The sequence below is a fragment of the Talpa europaea genome, assembly GCF_964194135.1.
Source record: "Talpa europaea genome assembly, chromosome: 6".
NCBI lineage: Eukaryota > Metazoa > Chordata > Mammalia > Eulipotyphla > Talpidae > Talpa > Talpa europaea.
Window position 1 is genome coordinate 93,127,052 of NC_140072.1, and position 18,729 is coordinate 93,145,780.

The following is an 18,729-nucleotide window of genomic DNA, read 5'->3' on the forward strand; positions in this document are numbered from 1 at the left end:
TCTCAGCAAACCCTAGGGGCTATCACTCCTTCAGAATGTTCTTCTGAGGTTTATCTAGTATGTAAATTTTCACATGTGGATCCAGAACATTCACAGATGACATTGATCCTACAGCCTCACATGCTCCTTTCATGCAAGCCACAGGAATAAATGTCAAGCCACAGGAATAAATGACTGAATGTTAATGAACTTTCTCCTTACTTTTTAGGATGGCTGCCCTTTTTCTAAAGAGGTTAGCACTACAAACCATAAAGACTGAAAGTAATTTCACTCGAAGATATTTGGGGAAATATCTGGTGCAACAGACAGCACCAGCGCACTTGGCCCTTGTTGCTCCCGCCCCCAGGCTGTGCTGCCTAATTCCTGCAAAAGCTTTCAGTACTGTGGAAGGTATTACGGTTGAAAGGACAAAGAAGAAAAAGAATGACACAGCTTTTAGTAATATTGGAAGAAAAATTCATGAACGAATTATTCATGTACTTGATGAGAAGGGCAATGATTTGGGAAACATGCACCGAGCAGAGGTGATTCGACTCTTGGAAGAGCGCGACCTAAGGCTGGTGAAGAGAAATGCGGCAGCAGAGCCTCCGGAGTACCAGCTCCTGACAGGGTCTCAGATTAATGAAGAGCGATTGAGACTTAGAGAAATGGAGAAGGCTAAATCTAAAACTGGTAGGTGTTTTGTTCTTTCCTCCCTGACTCCTAAGGACTCCAAGTCAACAGTTTAAACTCTGCCATTTGCCAAAGTGTTGGTGACGGCAGGGAACTAAAAAACTGGAAAATTCATGGTTTGATCACCATTTCCAATGCCTTTTTTCCCCATCCATTATTTGTTTTCATTCCTTTTTTTCCCCCCTTCATTTCCCTTCTACCCTATGCCCATTGTCTCTTCCTTTAAACCCATGTAAAAGGAGGGAAGAAACAAACCACCACCAAAATGACAGGGACTCTTTTTCCTCCTTTGTCCTTAGCTTTGTCTCCTAATGCTGGGGGCAAGCAGAGTCCTCACTGGAGCTAATAAGAGAGACTGGAATAGAGGATTCAAGTCCTGGGCCACTCACCTATCCTCCTTCCTCCCCACCCCCATCTCTAAGGTGGGGGCATTTGGTTAATTATATAGCACTACTTTCTAAATTTTTAAGTGATTCATACACCATCTCCCATGCCGGAGACATGGGAGATCATCGTTGGTTCAATAATGATACATTCATTTTGAGCAGTCACCCTACAAAGCACTTGTCATTTAAACCTTACAGAAGCCCTGGAGTGACTCTTAAGCGTGGGTGGTGGTTTCATGATTGCTATTAGTGCTAATCATTATGAAAGATTGTTTTTTGGAAATGTACTGGCATAAGGGTCAGTGGGCTAGGCCTAGAGTTCCACTGGGAGGTAGTGTCTTGAGAAAATCACACACTTCTGTAGCTCAGTTCTGTACACATTTAACCACATTTAATGAGGAGGTTGACTATAAAACAGATATTCAGACCAACTAGTGTGATAAGGATACCAAACTGTATCACAGGGGTAAAATGTTGAACAGACGGAAGCAGCTTGGAGGAGACACGTTGCTGTGTTCAGAGCTAGATGAAGGGCTAATTTGTTTAAAGGGTTCCTTTACCATAATAGAGAACTGGGACCAACTGGTAGGAGTTCTAGAGAAGCAAGAAGGTGTTAATAAAAGAAGTCTTTTTTTAGAAAAATTACTTTTATTTTGGAAATTAAAAAGCACGTAGAAAAAATACAACACTATAAGTACCTGTTTCCCACCATCCCAAACAAAAAGCCTTGTCATACTTAAGATTTTTGAAACAAAACAAGCTTTACAGAGAAGTAAAGCCCCCCATGTGCCTTCTCCCATTCCCTCTCCCCTTCCCAGAAGCACCTGTTCACTCCCGTGGACTCAGCATAGATTCAGCCCACTGTTAAAACTTCAATTATATACAAATACATTCATAAAAAGAATAAAGAATTTTGTGTGCATAAAAATTAGAAACAACACTATCTTCAAGCTATGTTTGTAACACCTGTACTAATTTATTATAATTATCAAGTGACATTTCATCATAGGACTATACCATCACTTTGTTAATCCATTTCTGTGAACACTGGACTTGTTTCCAGTTTTTTATCGTTTGAATAGTGAGCATATCCACCAGTTTTGTCCATTGCATGTTCCATATACTATGGGGCAAATCATCACCCCCATACATCATCAGTGTATGAAATTTCTCTACATCCTCACCCGTACTTGGTATTGTCAGACACTGTTTTGCAATACTGATGGGTGAGAATCTGTTTACATTTTCATTTGTTTCCTCTTCTGTGAATTATCTATCTATTCTTACTCCCATCTTCCTGCTTTGATGGTTTATTCCTACTATCTAGGATTCTGTTTTGCATGATAAAAAAACATTATCCCAGTTACGATTTTTCACTTTTTGCATTTTATTACCCATTAGTGTTTTTATATAGATTATCAGACATTTCTTAATGAAATACTTCTCTTATCCTGAGATCATAGACAGCAATTCTCTATTAACTTTTAAGTTGTATTTTTTCACATTAGACAGTCCATTTGGGGAAGTTTGTGTGTGTAATTTCTTTCATATGAAGACTCTCAGTAGAACCTATGCCTTTAATTAGTGTTTTATGTTTATTGCAAAGTTAAACTTATTTTTAATGAACTATTCTTTTGGTGTTTTCAAATGATGGTAACAATAAATGGAATATATTTAAGTTCTCTTCTTGGCAGGTAAAAAAGTCAGTACTTTTATGTCTGTCTCATCTGTTTAAAAAGATATATGTACTGGTATGTGAAACTAAATCAGAAGAGGATAGTTTGGGTTCACATGGCTACCTAAGATTTTACGAAATAGATGTGGTCAAGTTCAGAGCTTGTAAATAGTACTAGCACCAAGTCTCACCGTTTCAAACTAGGATCTACCCTGACAAAGGAACTAACTTTTTCTTCAAATATTGGGCAACATGATTTGGACACAAAGAGTAAACAGATTCAACAGTGGATTGAGAAAAAATACAAAGTTCAAATTACTATAAAGAAGGGGAAGAACAAAGAAGAGCCAGAAAATAAAATGGTAAGTAAAAGTAGGTAAGAGTAACAGCTTGTGTTTTTTTGTTTTCTGATCAGAAAATACAATTGTACGGCCTCCCCTGGTGGCGCAGCAGTTGAGCGCTGGGCTGCGAAGCTACCCGCAGCCTCTGCAGAGCCAGCCGCCAGCGAGGGTCCCACATGGCGCACAGATCTCTCCTGCCGTGCCTACTGCTCCCCTCAGCAGTGTATTTCAGTCAGTCTGAAATACAGTCTGCTCTCCGCTTTGGCTCTGGTGAATTCTCTCACCCTCCCGCGCTTCTGACTATACCCGGTGCTTGCATAAATAAATAAATAAATCTTTAATAATAAAAAAAAAATTGTAGGGCCTTCCTGATGGTGCAAGGGGTTAAGTTTCAGCACTATGAAGCAGTCCCAGCCAATGCAGCTTGAGTTCGATCCCTGGCCAGGGAACTAACCCACATGGCGCAGCAGACCTCTCCTGTCTCGCCAGCTGCTCTCCTCAGCAGTGTATTTCAGTCAGTTCTGTTCTGCTCCCCACTCTGTCTTTGGTGAATCCTCTTACCCCCCACACCTGTGGCCTATATAGGCTCTTGTATAAAAAATAAATCTTAAAAAAAAAAAGTACAGTTGTAGAAAGTCTGGAAAAATGTAAAAGCAAAGAAAAGTGACTATTAATTCTACCCAGTGATAACAGCTTTGCAGTGTGTTTTTCAGAATGCAAGCAAAATGTATATACATTTTCCATTGTAGCATAAACATTTGCCATGTGAAAACATTCTACTTCATAAAAAGACTACACTGTTCTACTTTACAAATTATAAAATATCTAACATTTAAATAGCAAAGCTAGATTTTATAGAGATTGCCTTTGTCAAATTTCTTTCCTCTTTATAAATGCCCATGAGAAGTATTATATAGAAAGTCAAATTGTCTTTTAGGAGGTGTGTATCAGTTGACAATCTCCACGTACGTTTAAAACATGTTTCACTTCTAGAGTTATGTAACTTATCAACTAAGTTTCCAACTCTAGTTCCAACTTAGAATTCCATATGCCTAGGTCTCTAGAATGTCTGTGTTTTTTAATCTCCCCAAGTGATTCTGTGTTAGTGAGTGTTAGGATCTACACTGAGCTAAGAAAGAGGATAAGGGTATACTCTGCCGATGCCCCAACCCATTCCTTTTGTTCTTTTTATAAGAGGGCAGTCTGGGGCCAAGGCTAGCCCCACAGTGCCGTCACAGACTGGGGATTTAAAACCAGCAACCCTTTATTGCATTAGTGTAGTTAAATGGAGTTTGTATAACTTCCTGGTCATTATACTGGTTTCACTCAGCTTAACTAGAAATGTACAGATTGATTTAGTTAATCACTTAAATAGCAGCACTTCAATAATGCTGCTTTTTATGGGTATAGAGTACTAACACTACGAAGAGTCAATATCATTATATTTGTTTTAACTAATCTTATTTGTTTTCCCTCTTTTAGGAGGAGATATTTAATCAAATACTTGAGACTATGCCTGGAATAGCTACATTCTCATCCAGGCCACAACCTGCTAGAGGAGGAAAAGCTGTGATGTGTGTTCTTCGTCCTTTGAGCAAAAAGGAAGAGAAAGCATATAGAGAAATACAAGGAACCCAGAATGAAGACACTTTGAACAAGGAACATGGAAATGATAGAGAATCGGATGTTCTGCATCAGTGATTTTAATTATAAAAAGGGAGGGGGCTTCTGAGAAAAATAACTTGAGCTGGCTGGCCTGCAGTCCTTTCAACAAAGCAATCTGGTGGTACTAGCTGAGGGCAAGTACTGCAGTTGTCGAGAGCACCTGGCTTTCAGTACAGTTGAGCAACTCTCTGTTTGTAGGTAAAGATAAGCCTTGTTCTTGTTTCTTTTTAGGAGGGATATAACCACTGAGATGAGAGGCTAAACTCCGTTTTTCACGAGATCGTTTCACCTTTGGAGATAATGCAAACAGACAATTAGAATTCAAAATTAAAATTATCTGGACTAATTTTACAATTCGTTATATATCCTGATAGGTATATGATACTCCTTTAAGAACATGAAGCACGTAATTGTTTTTGACAGTAGTGGAGATTCACATAATAGTAAGCACTTGAAAATAATCTAAATAGACTGCAGTTGACTTAAGCAATTTGTTTTAAAATGAACAGCTTGCCTAAGTTGTCTCAACTTACTTTGGGCTTCATTTTCTTCTTATCAGGATCATGTACCACTACATGCCTGGTGAGACTTTGCTGTAATGAAGGGAAAAAAAAAACCAAACATGTATTTGCCGTTTGTTGTCTATTAATATGAAAACTCCATGACTTATTTAAATAAACCATCAACCCTCTTTCAGTTACGTTCTTTTGAGGAATTTGACCTCTACATTAAAGAAGTCCTCCCACAGGAGCAGCATTCTTTCTCAAAGCCTGGACTTCAATCACTGCCTTTTCCAAGGACCCAGGTTAGGAATTTATAGTCTTAACCACCTATTGCGTCTTAGTTCTTTCATAACTAAGTGGGGGGATGAAGGTGGGGGACCCAAGATGGTCATCCAGTTCTGAATGAACTATTCTAAGCATAAGGAGGTTCTTTTAACTGTATCTATGTCAAAAGTATTCCCAAACACCTAGCGGAAAATCCTTGATAATAACACTAACCACTAGCAGCTCCAAGTTGTTTTCTAATGATTTGGAACCTCATTTTTCTCCTTAGTCTTTGCTATAATTCATGGTAAGTGCTTGTAAGGGCACCAGCAGTTCCATTTGCAAACCACAGAGGCCTCCATTTATTGTCATGTCCCTACCTACTCGAATCACACCGAGATCTAGACTAGATTCCCAAAGTGCTGTGGCTCCCTCTTGTGCTTGCTGCCCACTTCCTATCTCAATTCCTAGGTGATGACAGCCTAACAGGATGGCTTATAGATGATGGCAATCTAAAAAGACACCCAAAAATATCAGCGTACAACTTATGACTGATATGCATATAGTCAAGCCATTGGATCTCATTCAGATCACATAAAGAATCACCTGGAGAGTTGGTTAAAACACAAATTACTGGGCCCTATCCCTGGAGTTTGAGTAAGTCTAGAGCAGGGCCTGTACATGCACATTTCTAGAACATTTCCAGGTACTGTGATGCTCTTGGTGCAGGGTCACAGAACTACTGGCACAAGCAAATCTGGTTATTCCTCAAACTTTGGTCAAGAACCACTCTGACTAACAGAGTAGAAGGTCTAGAGTCCTACTCACCCAGCCTTCCCCATTTGTAGGCCCCAGAACACCATCTCAGAATCTGGGCTCTGAAAGACTGCAGCTGTGAGGGTAAGTACTTACTTTCATTGCAAATGTTTTGCCACAGCCAGCATGTTCACACACAAATGGGCGCCTTTCCTCATGAAAAGAGAGAATATGGCTCTGGAGGTTAAATAGAGTTGTGAAGGTTCTATCACAGCCTTCTCTTGGACACCGACAGACAGCCCTTTCTGTAGCATGAGTTTTCATATGTTGCTTAAGATAATCTTTGCGTTTAAATGTTTTCTGGCATACTTCACATATTATTTCCTCTGGTGGAGCAAACAAACAAATTAAACAAATTTCCCCAGGCATTACCATCTATAAAAAAATTTTTGACCTATACATGCATTTCATGCCTAAGACATTATTATTATATATAAATCAGAAATTTCAGAGGAAACTAACTTCAGTTCTTAGTCTTTTGAAAGTTTGTCTCAATTCTCCCAGGTTTTCTATTATATGTCACTTTGTCCCCTTGCCAAGGAGCTAAAGTTCTGAGCACGGTGGCTGTGGGCAAGTGGAGAAGTTAAGTATACCAGTTTCCTTCTTACCCTCCAACCCACAGGATACTGTTTCCCAAACTGCCCCAAAGAACACTAGTGCGTCCCAAAATCCTTACTTGTGAACCCCTTACAGCAGCTCTAAGACATGTGGTACAGTTCTGCCCAGCCTAGACCACAGAGCTCTCTGCTCATGTGTCAGACAGCTGAGGTCCCCAGCACTTTACAAGACCTACCATAGAACCGCTCTCATTTTAAAGCATGTATTTTAATGTTTCACTCTTTAGGGCATTAGGTCAGTTTTAGGGAGGCAAATATTTATATCAGGCCATTCATAACTGCTTTACCTTTATGGGCTTCTCTCCCATGTTTCAGAAGCTCTGTCCATGTTTTTGCAACAAAGGAACAATCTTTCTGACATTTATAGCCTTAAAAAAAAAAAAACGAAAAAACACAAGCTAGATTGGTACATTGCCTTTTGTGAATATTTAAATGCTAATCATAACTAGGAAGGCAACATAACATGTCCCTGTAATTTTTCTCCCCCCTCTCAACAGTATTCTGTTAGTCTCAAGAGGACGGAATAAAAAGTAGGAAAAATTTATACTACAGTAAGAGCAAACAACTGCACAGCATGGTGTTTCGTATGGGATTTTACTTTAGCAAATGTCATGAGGATGCCCCCACCCCTTGCTACTCTCAGTAAGCAGGACAGACCTCATGTGGATGCCTGGCTGCTTTAAGACCCACTGCTCTATCCCATGGCCACTTTCCCTTCTGGCTTTATGTTTACTTCTCTTTTTTTTTTTTTTTTTGGTTTTAAGCAAAAGAGCTGTGTGGTCCTTTGTCCTTGGCAAACCATCAATACTAAATCTCAGTAGCCATGTATCCACCCCCTGGCTGCTTCTAGCCTTGTCATCTTATTAGTTTAAAACTGCAAAAAAAAAAAAAAAATAATGTACAGCTAAGAAAGAAAGGCAGCTAGAAGATCCCAGGGAAAAACACTGAAAATGGACACTATACAAAGCACTGGAGTTGAAGTGATCAGTGTAGTTACCGACCCAAGTTTTACTCAATAATTACCAGATAGAAACTGAAAAGAACAAAACTGCCTCTCATCTACTAGTCTCCTGTTTTAAAAATAGGAAATCCTATAAATTCTAGGATTTCAAAAAGTGGAATATAGTTATTAAAAGTCCCTCATGGAAACAGAAAATAGATTCAAGTAACTAGTTTAATCAAGTCTTTTTGAAAAAAGTTACAATCTGCTCCACCAAGGAAAAGAATGGCACAGGTAGCAAGTAGAATGGGTAAAGAGCAATGAAGCTAAGAAGCAAACTTGGCTGGAGAATGAACACTTAAAGCACAACCAAGCACTTGATGTAAACCATAAAACATTCACTCTGAACAACAATGCCAGGGTAGTGAAAGAACAGGTACATGGGCAATGCCTCTTTGGTCAAAAGTATAAAACCTGAACAAACAAAATCATGCCCGCCCCTCTGCCCCCAATGCCTGTGTAGTGTTGAGTTTCTCAGGATGACCATGATTTAGAAGTCAGAGAAATACACCATGTCCAGTGTGTTGCTCAAAGTGAACACCACAAAGCACGCACCCTCGTGCACCTTCCTGTGCCGTTTCAGCCTGCTGGGCGTGGCGAAGTCTTTTCCACATCCTTCATGGGTACACCTGGGCCAGTGACACACACGAAGTATTAGCCAATTAATTGTTCAAAGGAGTGCCACTAAAGGTAAATATTTTGTCCTTTCTCCTACCAATTTCCTCATTCCACAACCAAGCCAATCATAAAAAGGAGATTTAAAATTTAGGCCCAATTACAGATGAAATTGCCTTGGGGCAAAACAGAAAAGTCACTGCCTTTGCTTTTTTGTTGTTTAACAACAAAAACAAGTTTTTTTTGGCACATGCAATCAAATTAAACCCCATTTTCCTCTTTCCTCTGTATGCTTCTGAAATTATACTGCTTCTATGGCCACAAAAAGATGGTTTCGGTGAATACCTAAGTCACTCTTTCTAGTGAGAGTGCTCTGGGACGGTGAAAAGCAAGCAGATGCACTGAGCAGTAAAAAGCTTGTGCCATTCTGTGCTAACACCATCCACAGCGCATGAATAAGTGGGAGACCTGCCACCAAGGACAAGACTGTCACAGCAGCAACTCCCTAACAAAGGGCAGCCAGTGTGAGCAGGGAGGATAGCACCTGCCAGCCACGGCTGCCAGAGCCCAGACCAGTGCCCCTCTGGGCAACCATCCCAGGCGGGAGGGAAGCCGTGACATCCTCTGCAAGTCTATTCCAGTGTGTTAGTCACCCTTTCATGTTCCCCATGAAACCCTATAGGTTATTGCTTTCTTTCGGAAGGACAGGAATACTTAGTATCCTCATTATGGCAATTCATATAATTGAACAGGCTATCTGAATAGCTAAGTCATTTCTTCTCCCTACCTCAGGTGTAATCACAAGTGTTACAAATTATTCTGTCTCACAAATTATTTTGAAATACATTAAATACTTCTAGAGAAACAAAAGCAAAAGTAGCTTTTGAAGTGCCGGCCCAAAATATAAATGGGCATTCACTGGTCACGTTAACAGAAAAATGTTAAGAAACTTTTTCCAAACATTTGTACCCATCTTTGCCGTTCAATCTGAGTCCCACTTGAAGTTAAGAGAGTACCCATAGAAAGTGCCTACTTGAAGAGTGATTCGTTGGTATGCTGGCATTGATGGATTTTCAGTTGTTGATGTTTCTTAAAGGTCTTCTTACAACCTTCAAAACCGCACTGTTTAAGGAAGGTTTGTTAGTCTTGAGAAAAATCAACAGTTCATAACAGACTTATCTCAAGATAAAAATGTTGTGGAGATTATACACTTGCTACTTTTACCCATTTGTTCTAAAATTCTATGTTGAGAAGCTTTAAAGAGAAACATTTGAAACAGCAAAAATGTTTCCTTTGGGGTTGTCTTTCAAAAATGTACGTTAGTTAGCATAGATACATCATTATGCTCTTAACATAATGATTATGTTTTTAACACCATCATTTGATAGCAAGTGTTGGACTACATTCAGATATATGACACAAAATTTGGATAATGAAAATTATAGAAACAGGCAGTACAATTACATATATGCACAGTCACTCATACTTACTACATATTGTTTTTGCTGATTTTCATGTTTGCGCTCAAAATGTTTCTTTAGGTTTGATTTTGTGTTGAATTTCTGGTCACAGTCACTAGCTGTACAACTGTAAGAAATTGTATAAACTGAAATATTAACAATATAAAGGGAAATAAGTTTCAATATGCATATATCTTTCTATGTTATAAAAGCTAATTATTCCAAAGTACTATATAAAGTAATGTGACAAATTCCAAAGTATTTAGCTCTACCATGTAGGCTTCGCAGCTTTGATGTGATTATCACAGAACAAGAGGCATTGTCACGTTAGGCTTCTGAAATTCATCACCCTGTGTCAGACAGTCTTTATACACAGGGCAGAGGGAAGGTAGAAAACTAGTTCTGAAAGCCTAAACCTTCCTTAGGCTGAAATCATGTTTATATGATATTATTCTCACTTTAGAACCTGATAACCTTAATTTTGCTAGGAATGTCACTATAACTGCATTTCCAAAAAGACCTTAAAAAACTGGTTTCAGCTTATTAGAAATAAAAACAGATATTCAGAGCATGTTGCCAAATCATTCTCATTCAACCTCCCCCACCCCATGAGCTTTTTATAGGTTGGCTCTGAATTTATCTAAATTCTTTGTGAAGTTCTATTGTTGTTTTTTAGCGTTTGTTTTGGTGTGATAAGGCGTCATAAGCCTAGGTTGATGAAGCAGGACTTCCTTTACAACCCCTAACCTTAGCTCCCATTCACTGATTAACACTAAATAATACAGTGCTAGGCACTGTGCTATCCACAGGATGGACAGAGAGAGAGAGATGAGCAGTGCCCGTGGCAGTGGGAGTTATGCCCCAGGCCCACAGGAACCCATAGAAATGCCCTTGTGGCAGAAGCCATAGCAGGCTTCAACAGGTGTTCTTGGCCTCAAGAATAGAACTTGGAGTTTGGGCAGGTATGTGGTCAATGAAATAGAGCCATATGCTGTGCTACTGGGGTGACCATATGGCTAGGTTTCAGGCCCATCATGCTAAACTCCCATAAAGTATCTAAAAAGAGGCATACCTACCTCTTATTCCATCCTGGTAACTGAAATGCTTATGTGACAGCTAAAGCCCCAACAGGCATCTTGGATGCCTGAAACCCCAAAACGAGGATGATAGAGATAAGTTAGAAGAATGCCAGGTCCTGGTAATGGTGGAAACCCTTTGATTCTCTACCACGGCATTTCTGCATTTTTTTTTTTTTAAATCTATCTATTGTGCAGAGTTTTCTGTCACTCTTGACTTGAATCCTGCCACAGGTATCTAACACAGCACAAATGTGGGGCGGGAGGACACAGGAAAAATCTTGATAGGAACCAAATAGCAAGCACCTGGGCATAAAAGACCCCAGCTTAGTTGTATATGTGGCAGCAGGGGGCTGGGGAGGCAGCTGCTAGTCAGTTAAACATAGCTAGATCACACTTTAATGTCTTAAAGTCAAGCTAATGGGGCAAGATCATAAAAAGGCCAAATCACAAAGGGCATTTATATGCCAGACCAAGAATGTGGACTTTATTATGTAATGATGCTTAAAACCATTATATAGTTTCTAAAAAAGAAAGAAACCTAGAGGGCAATGTGGGACAATGTCAGTCTAAAGGCAGAGAAAAACTTCAGTTGCTCAAATATGGAGTCAGGTTCTGAAATAACAGAGTGGGAGCTGGAGTAGGGGAAAGGGATTTGAGAGCAAAGTAATAGGTCTTGATTACCTACTAACTGTAGAGGATGGGCAGAGAGAAGAATAAGGAGTCTGGAGAAGCTGTCTTATCTTTGCTGTGGGTCACCAGGAAGACTATGATGCCACTCAACAAGAGAAGACAAAGAGGAGGAGAAGACAAAGAGAAAGCTGAACTGATTAAACTGGAAGAGATCTGAGCCATGTGGAAGTGAAGCCACAAAGATGACAGAGACACACTGTCCAGCCAGCAGCTGAATGTGAGATCGGGAGCTAAAGAGAGAGCAAGCTGGAAAATTTACCAGACATTTGTCTTGTTCAGCTATGAATAATCCTCACCTTTCTTAACTCAGCCTGTGCATCTGTACCTAGTCCCAATTTTCCTGAAGATTTAGTTTTTAAAATCATTGTACATAACTTAGCTGAGAACCCACCACTCCCAAGACAGGTGACAACGTGTTTAGTTCTGCTAAAACTTTTAGGGTTTCTTTATACAAACAGAAACAAATATAAATACAGGTTCCTTCTACTTACCCCCTCCACATACACAAACACCTCTTTTTATACACAAAAGGGTAGCCTTCTATATACATTCTTCCAAACCTTGGTTTTTTCAATTAATAAGCCCTGGGGGAATTCTTAGCTTTATAGAAAGAATTTGCATTCATTTTTCTGGTTGTGCATGTATTCTAGTGTAGTGGGTTTAGATATAATCAGTCTCTCCTCACCAGCAGGTGCATGATCCCAATGCTTTGCTATTAATAGCGTTGTACATAATACTGGACACATTTAATACAGGCACAAGTGTATCTGTAGAATAAATTCCCCAAAATGAAACTTTCAGGTCAAAGCCTGTATCCCAGCCCCATTTTCCCAATTGCCTTCATTACTCTTTGCTGGTCTAGTTGAACTATATTTTGAAATAAATTACACTTCACTCAGGGTCATTTATTTTTTGACAACATGCTCTGTGCTTGAACAGGGGCTAAAATAAAATCCGCCATCCTCAGTACTTTGCCCATTCCTGCCGGCGAGCACTCTGGTCAGAGAAGAGATGGCTCTCCACAGGAAAAATGAGACTGAAAATTATGCTGTATTACCAACTCAGACTATTTGGGCCTTAGTGAGAATGAGCCACTTTGCATTTGTTATCACTTAAAAACCAAAAGAAATCAACTAGGTCATTCGACAACCTTACTGTTCAAGGAATTGTCTCATAGAATGAAATTATATCAGATCCCAGCAGCTGCAGCACCTGCCACACAGCTAATTCTGATATGGTCTCCCGCATATAGCTCTGGGTATCCATTACATTTATTTTGCCTTACTTTTTTCAATGAAAGCTAAGCATTGTCCACAGAACATTTTGTTGAGTGGCTTTCAATACATGGATACCAGACCAGCAGCATCAGCATCACCACTCTGGGGTCAGGTCCAGCAACCTGTGTTCTAACAAGCTCTCCACATGATGCTGATGCACCCTAAGTCTAAGACCCACTGCTTCAAAGAAACAGCTGATTTAAAACAAAGCAGTACAATTGTTAGGGGAAAAAGGATGTCCCAAAGCTAATTCCATATAGGCTTTGTGGACTCCACCCCGACCCTAGGTCAAAGTCAAAGACACTGGGAACTCCAAATCCCATCACCACCAAAGGGAAGGTGGCTGGGACCTGAGGGTGGGGTTAAGCAGCCAGGTTGATATAAAAGGCAGACACGTGGGCTTTGGAGGATCCCCCCATTTTTTGGCTCTCCGCCAGCTGAGAGTGACTTTGGGTTTCCAGGTCGTTGGATGGGGTAGGACGCATTAAAGACTTTATTTCCCTATTTTCTCCCTGAGTTGTACATTTTCCTTATTTCCTTTTCTCTTGTAAATAAACCTTTTATTAACCTTTTGTGTGTGCCTGTAGTAGAATATTCATAAGTCCCTTTAAAGCGCGCGGGTGAGGACCCACAGCCAGGAACCCGTTTAATATCGGGGCTGCTCTATAACACATCCACCCTTTGAGAAATAATCAGCAACTCCAAAAATAAAATTAGAAAACTGGTGCAGTAGAGGTATAGGGAATTAATTTGAAAAAATACAAGATTATCTAGTAAAAGCTCTACTTCATGTTTATATCTCATACCAACAGTTTATCGGCTCATAGAGAGTCTCACAATGTGGAGCTGAAAATCTGCCAGGGAACATTTTCCATCTAGTTGAACAGTGTGATTTTCAAGGTTCATTTCTCATTTAGTATATATTTTAAAGGCAGATGGGAGGCTGCAAACTTAAGAGAACTTCAGATTAACTTGTTCCTGAAGTTATGATACACCAAGGGCCCACAAAACCCCCTACACTCTTCTACACGTTAAAACCCATCTCCTCTCCCATCAAGAGATACAAATGAAGACGCCTCACAGTCTTATCTTCTTGTCAGCAGTTTTCTTACCAGGTCTAATGGCAAAAATAACCACTTCAAAGACCTAAAAACAGTTCTCTACTTACACAAAAGGCTTTTCTCCAGTGTGAATCAGGCTGTGGCGGCTCAAATGGTAGTCCCTGACAAAGGCTTTGCCACACCCTTCATAGTTACACACAAATGGTCTCTGGCAGAAAGGAAAGGAAGAATATGTCAATCAGAGTTAGATAATATGGTGTTCATCGAAGTCTAAAATTTCTAACAGGTAAAGGCATGGACTCTGTCTCCACTCAGTAAACGTGAACATCTCTTACACCTAGGCCAGACACAGTTTTCCTGCATTAGGTCACACCACATAAATGGCACAGATTCTGTTCTATGAATAGCATATGAAATACACAGGCAGCCTGCAGGCCTTCACAGTAATGGTACAGCACTGTGGACTGCTCCCAATCTGACACTCTACTTCAACAGCAACCCCTCCTAGAGAGGACTTGTCTGCCGTAAGTACAGCCAATATGCACAGACTTCCACACAGCAGGGTTTTGTCCACCCAAAGTCAAGGACAGGAATATGCAGCTTGTCCTCATCTAGGACAAGCAGTGTCTGTGCTAATGAGCATGTCTGGTGCAGCTACAGGAAATGTGTTACACCTGAAAAAGCAAACAAGTGCCAGGACAAAGCAAACAGCTCACAGCCCAAATGCAGTCACCATTTGAGATCCAGAAGTTGAGGGGAGGAAAGTCCATTGTGAACCTATAGGAAAAGTCAAATCTCCACACAACCAGCTATGCTTATTTAACATACCACCATGATATCCAGGTGCGGTCTGCAGCCCTCAAAAGACAGTACTAGTAGCAAAGCAGGAAGACAGAAAGATGAGCTGTACTGCTACAGTGGATCCACAGAATTCTGCACAGCTCCTGCCATGGAGCTATCCCCCATTCGATAAATACTTGCCAAAGTAATCAACATACGAGATTTGGGACAACAAAGAAGACTCCAAGTTTTGGAGTCTATATGAAAGTTGATAGTGCCAAAATCCAAAATACAGCACATATGTCTACAAGGAAAGGTAAGTCTAATTTAGGGATATACTAGTTTGGGCCCAGAATCTGAGACAGAATGGGTGAGAGAAAGGATAGGGAGGCAGAGCATTATGGATGTTTGAAAGAAGCCAGTCACTGGGTTAGGTTGCTGAGAGAGAGCTGGGGGTAGGTTACAGTGAGAGGAGAAGCACTGAAAAGTATCAGTGAGGAGCTAGCAAGAAGGCCCCAAGGAGGGAATGGTCAGCCCACGAATGCTGGGGAGGGCAAGAGAATAGGGAGCATGAGGACACAGTGAGGAGTGGCTCATAAATTGGGGAAGTGTAGGAGCAAAGGACCTTAACTGAGGCAGGCAAAGTCAGACTCTGCCAAAAATTGGATGGATTCCTTGGCCTCCATGAGCCTCTCTTTCCTTGCCTGTCATCTTCCCAAAGTCTCTTATTACCCTCAAAATAAAATCCAAACTCCAAACCCATCTGTACCCTGGTCTACAGTAACCCCTCTACCCCCCCACTCCCCAGGCCAGCTTCTCAAACCACCTACTGTATGGTCCCCCACCTAATCACACTGGCATGTTGCCACCCCCCAGGACCACAGGCTTTTTCTGCAATTTTCTCTGACCAGGTTTCTTCCTTCTGCAGGATTGGATCCATTCCTTCTCATTTGGGTTACGAGAGGTCTTTCCTTGCCACCCGCCAATAGCCCTCCCTTTCCTCTGTCTCATTCCTTTATGTGTCATGCCCGCTAAGATCTGTGACAGCAGAAAAGCCTTTGCCTGTTTTATTCACTGCTGTCTCGAGGACTAGAATGGTACTGAGTTCTGCAAGAATGAGCACACACTACTTGCTAAACGTCCAGTTTAGCAAGAAGTTATCCCCCATTCTATTCCGGTGCTTATAGCACGTGTCTGTAGGCAGGGTAGGGGGGGCTGCCTTTCAACCACGCACTAATTTACACATTATGGGACGGTGATAACTGGCCACAAGTAAGGATCAAAGGGAGAGTCTTGTTTAGTAAACCCCGGGCCCATGGCAAGGCAATCTTGGCCCTAGAACTTGTGTACTGGCGCAGCTCCTTCTCTAACAGAACGCAAAGCTGTTTGGCTCCTGCGCAGCAGGGTGAAAAAGCTGAACATGTCTTGCAAAGTCTGGCCAACGCCCCTGCGCATCCACCCACGGCCCCCAGGCCACTTGGGCAGGCCCAGGGCGGGTCACCACGTCACTAGCCGCAGGGTCTGGGCGCCGCGCCCCTCTGCGGCCACGCCTGCGCCCCGTACCTCCCCCGTGTGCTTGCACAGGTGCGCGTCTAGCTTCCAGGCCTTGTTGTAATTCGCGCTGCAGTTGAGGAAGGAGCAGATGAATTTCCTCGAGGGCGCGGGGGGCCGCGGAGGCGGGACGGGGCTCTCGCCGACCTCGATGAACGCGTCGGCGATAGTCAGGGATGACACCGCCTGGGTGACCGATGACGGCGGCTCCAGGGCTGCGGGCACCTGGCGCTCGGCCACGCGCCCAGCCACGTGCGGCGAACAGATGCGCAGCCGGCGCCCAAGCTCGGGGCCGACCCAACGCACGGCCGTCGCGCGCTTCCGGGAGCGCCCGGCGGGGCGGGGCTGGAGACCCCGGCGTTTGACAGGAAGCCCCGCCCCGCGCCGGCGCCGCTTCTGCGCATGCTCAGGGAAGTCCCGCCTCCGGCTGCCACCTTCCCTTTTGGGGTAAGGAGCTGAGAAGTGGAAGCTGGGGCTTCCTCTCCCCACGCCAAAGGCACCCTGGCCTCACAGGTACTGCAAATCCAGAGACAATGCTTAAATATGACATGCACCCCATGCACCAACGCCTTCTTCAGAGTACGAACCTTGCATCATTTATCCTCTTGCCACATAATTGGTTTATCTTTTTTTTTTTTTTTTAAGATTTATTTATTTATTTATAAAAGCGCTGGGTACAGTCAGAAGCGCGGGAGGGTGAGAGAATTCGCCAGAGCCAGAGGGGGGAGCAGAGCAGGCAGAAGGACCGAAGTACACTGCTGAGGGGAGCAGCGGGCGGCAGGAGAGGTCTGCGCGCCATGCGGGACCCTCACCCGGTGGCCGGGGATCGAACCGGCGCTGCAGAGGCTGCAGGCAGCTTCACAACCCAGTGCTCAACCGCTGCGCCACCGGGGAGGCCCTGGTTTATCTTCTTTATGCATTCATTTTCTTGTATGATTTTTACACGCTTCCTCTGCACGCCTTCGAACTGCTTCCTAAACTTGTCTGCCCATTAAAAATCACCTGGCGATCCTTTAAGAACTATCAAGCCCAGAGCATACCTCGGACCAATTAAATCACAATTTCTAAAGGATGGAAAACCGGAATCAGTATTTTGGATATACTCCCCAGGTGACTCCAAAGCCTCAGACAGGTCTGGGGAACTACTGCTTTAAAGCCTTGCTGGTCAGTAACCAACAGTATCTTTAGAAATCAGGACCTCACCTACTCGAATCAAAAAGATCTCCAGTTGATTTGACAAGCATTAAAATTTAAGAAGCACCATTCAGAGACTTGAATGAATATGGGTATCTTGGTTTATGAAGACCAAGTTTACAGGATGTCCTGGAATGAGAATAACAGTGACAGGCTGGATTGTCTGATGTTCCACCAGATAGGTATTTTTCACAAGCTGCATCGTTCCAAATCATTAAGCAAGCCCTTGTGTGAATGGAGGAACAATTCCCTGTAGAGAAGTGCAATTTTGAAAACAAGCAGTGCTTAAGGATCGACCCTGTCTAAACTATACTCCTCAGGTCATACCCAGTCGAGCCTCAGCCTCCTCATCTTTAAAAAGGAGACAATGATTATAATGCCCTATACGTGTCATAAGGACTTTTAAAGGGTGTATGGAAAATGCTTTCCCTGTTTAACACCAGCCCCTCTCAAGGGTAAAAGTCCACCCACATCTCTCTGACAACTCTAGATGTTTTAAATAGTTTTCCTTGTGTTGCTTCTGACTTTCTTTTCCCCATGTCCACCGTACCGTGGACATAGCCAGAGTGCATGGTGAGTCTCTGAGATCCTGCCTTCTCTTGGCTGCCTGACCCCATCAGTAGTTCACCTATGTGTCTCCTCCCACCTTCTTAGGTCAACACATACTGCTCATTCATGCTCATCTCTCTGCTACAATGTGTTCCAGGAGAACCCAGACTGTGAGCCTCAGTCACCTTGCTTTGGATTCTAACTCTAACTGCAGAACTTTATAGACAGTTCTTTTGTCTCCTCTCACCTTTAAACTGTATTATTGTAAATACCAATCTGTTAGAGTCATTTGGGGAATGAATGAGATTATATTACCCATAGTCCCATTTATTATGTGCACCAACACCACCATCCCTCCCAGCCCCCAGCCTGGTTACTACCAACTTTCAGTTCTCCCAACAACCACACTTATAAAGCATCTAATAGGATCTAAGTTGTGCCTTTTTTCTTTCTCTTTTCTCCTGTAAGATGATCCATTGCTCCACCTCTCACCTCTCTGCAGTTTGTCCAGTGTCTCACATACATGATGAGTGG

At 42.2% G+C, this 18,729-nt stretch overlaps 2 protein-coding genes across 2 annotated transcripts; one reads left to right on the forward strand and one right to left on the reverse strand.

Moving 5' to 3' along the window:
• Positions 1-209: 209 nt before the first annotated feature.
• Positions 210-4,840, forward strand: MTIF3 (mitochondrial translational initiation factor 3; the record flags this gene model as incomplete). The annotated part of the gene is made up of 3 exons (XM_084235307.1): positions 210-672; positions 2,938-3,095; positions 4,557-4,840. 3 exons carry the CDS (start codon positions 210-212, stop codon positions 4,773-4,775), a joined length of 840 nt encoding a protein of 279 aa, XP_084091433.1. The 3' UTR covers positions 4,776-4,840.
• Positions 4,841-4,863: 23 nt separating this feature from the next.
• On the reverse strand, positions 4,864-17,848 carry GTF3A (general transcription factor IIIA; the record flags this gene model as incomplete). Its single annotated transcript, XM_084234886.1, has 10 exons — positions 4,864-5,028; positions 5,273-5,332; positions 6,419-6,648; positions 7,227-7,307; positions 8,495-8,568; positions 9,588-9,676; positions 10,045-10,141; positions 14,229-14,329; positions 16,465-16,953; positions 17,768-17,848. 10 exons carry the CDS (start codon positions 17,846-17,848, stop codon positions 4,864-4,866), a joined length of 1,467 nt encoding a protein of 488 aa, XP_084091012.1.
• Positions 17,849-18,729: the final 881 nt, after the last annotated feature.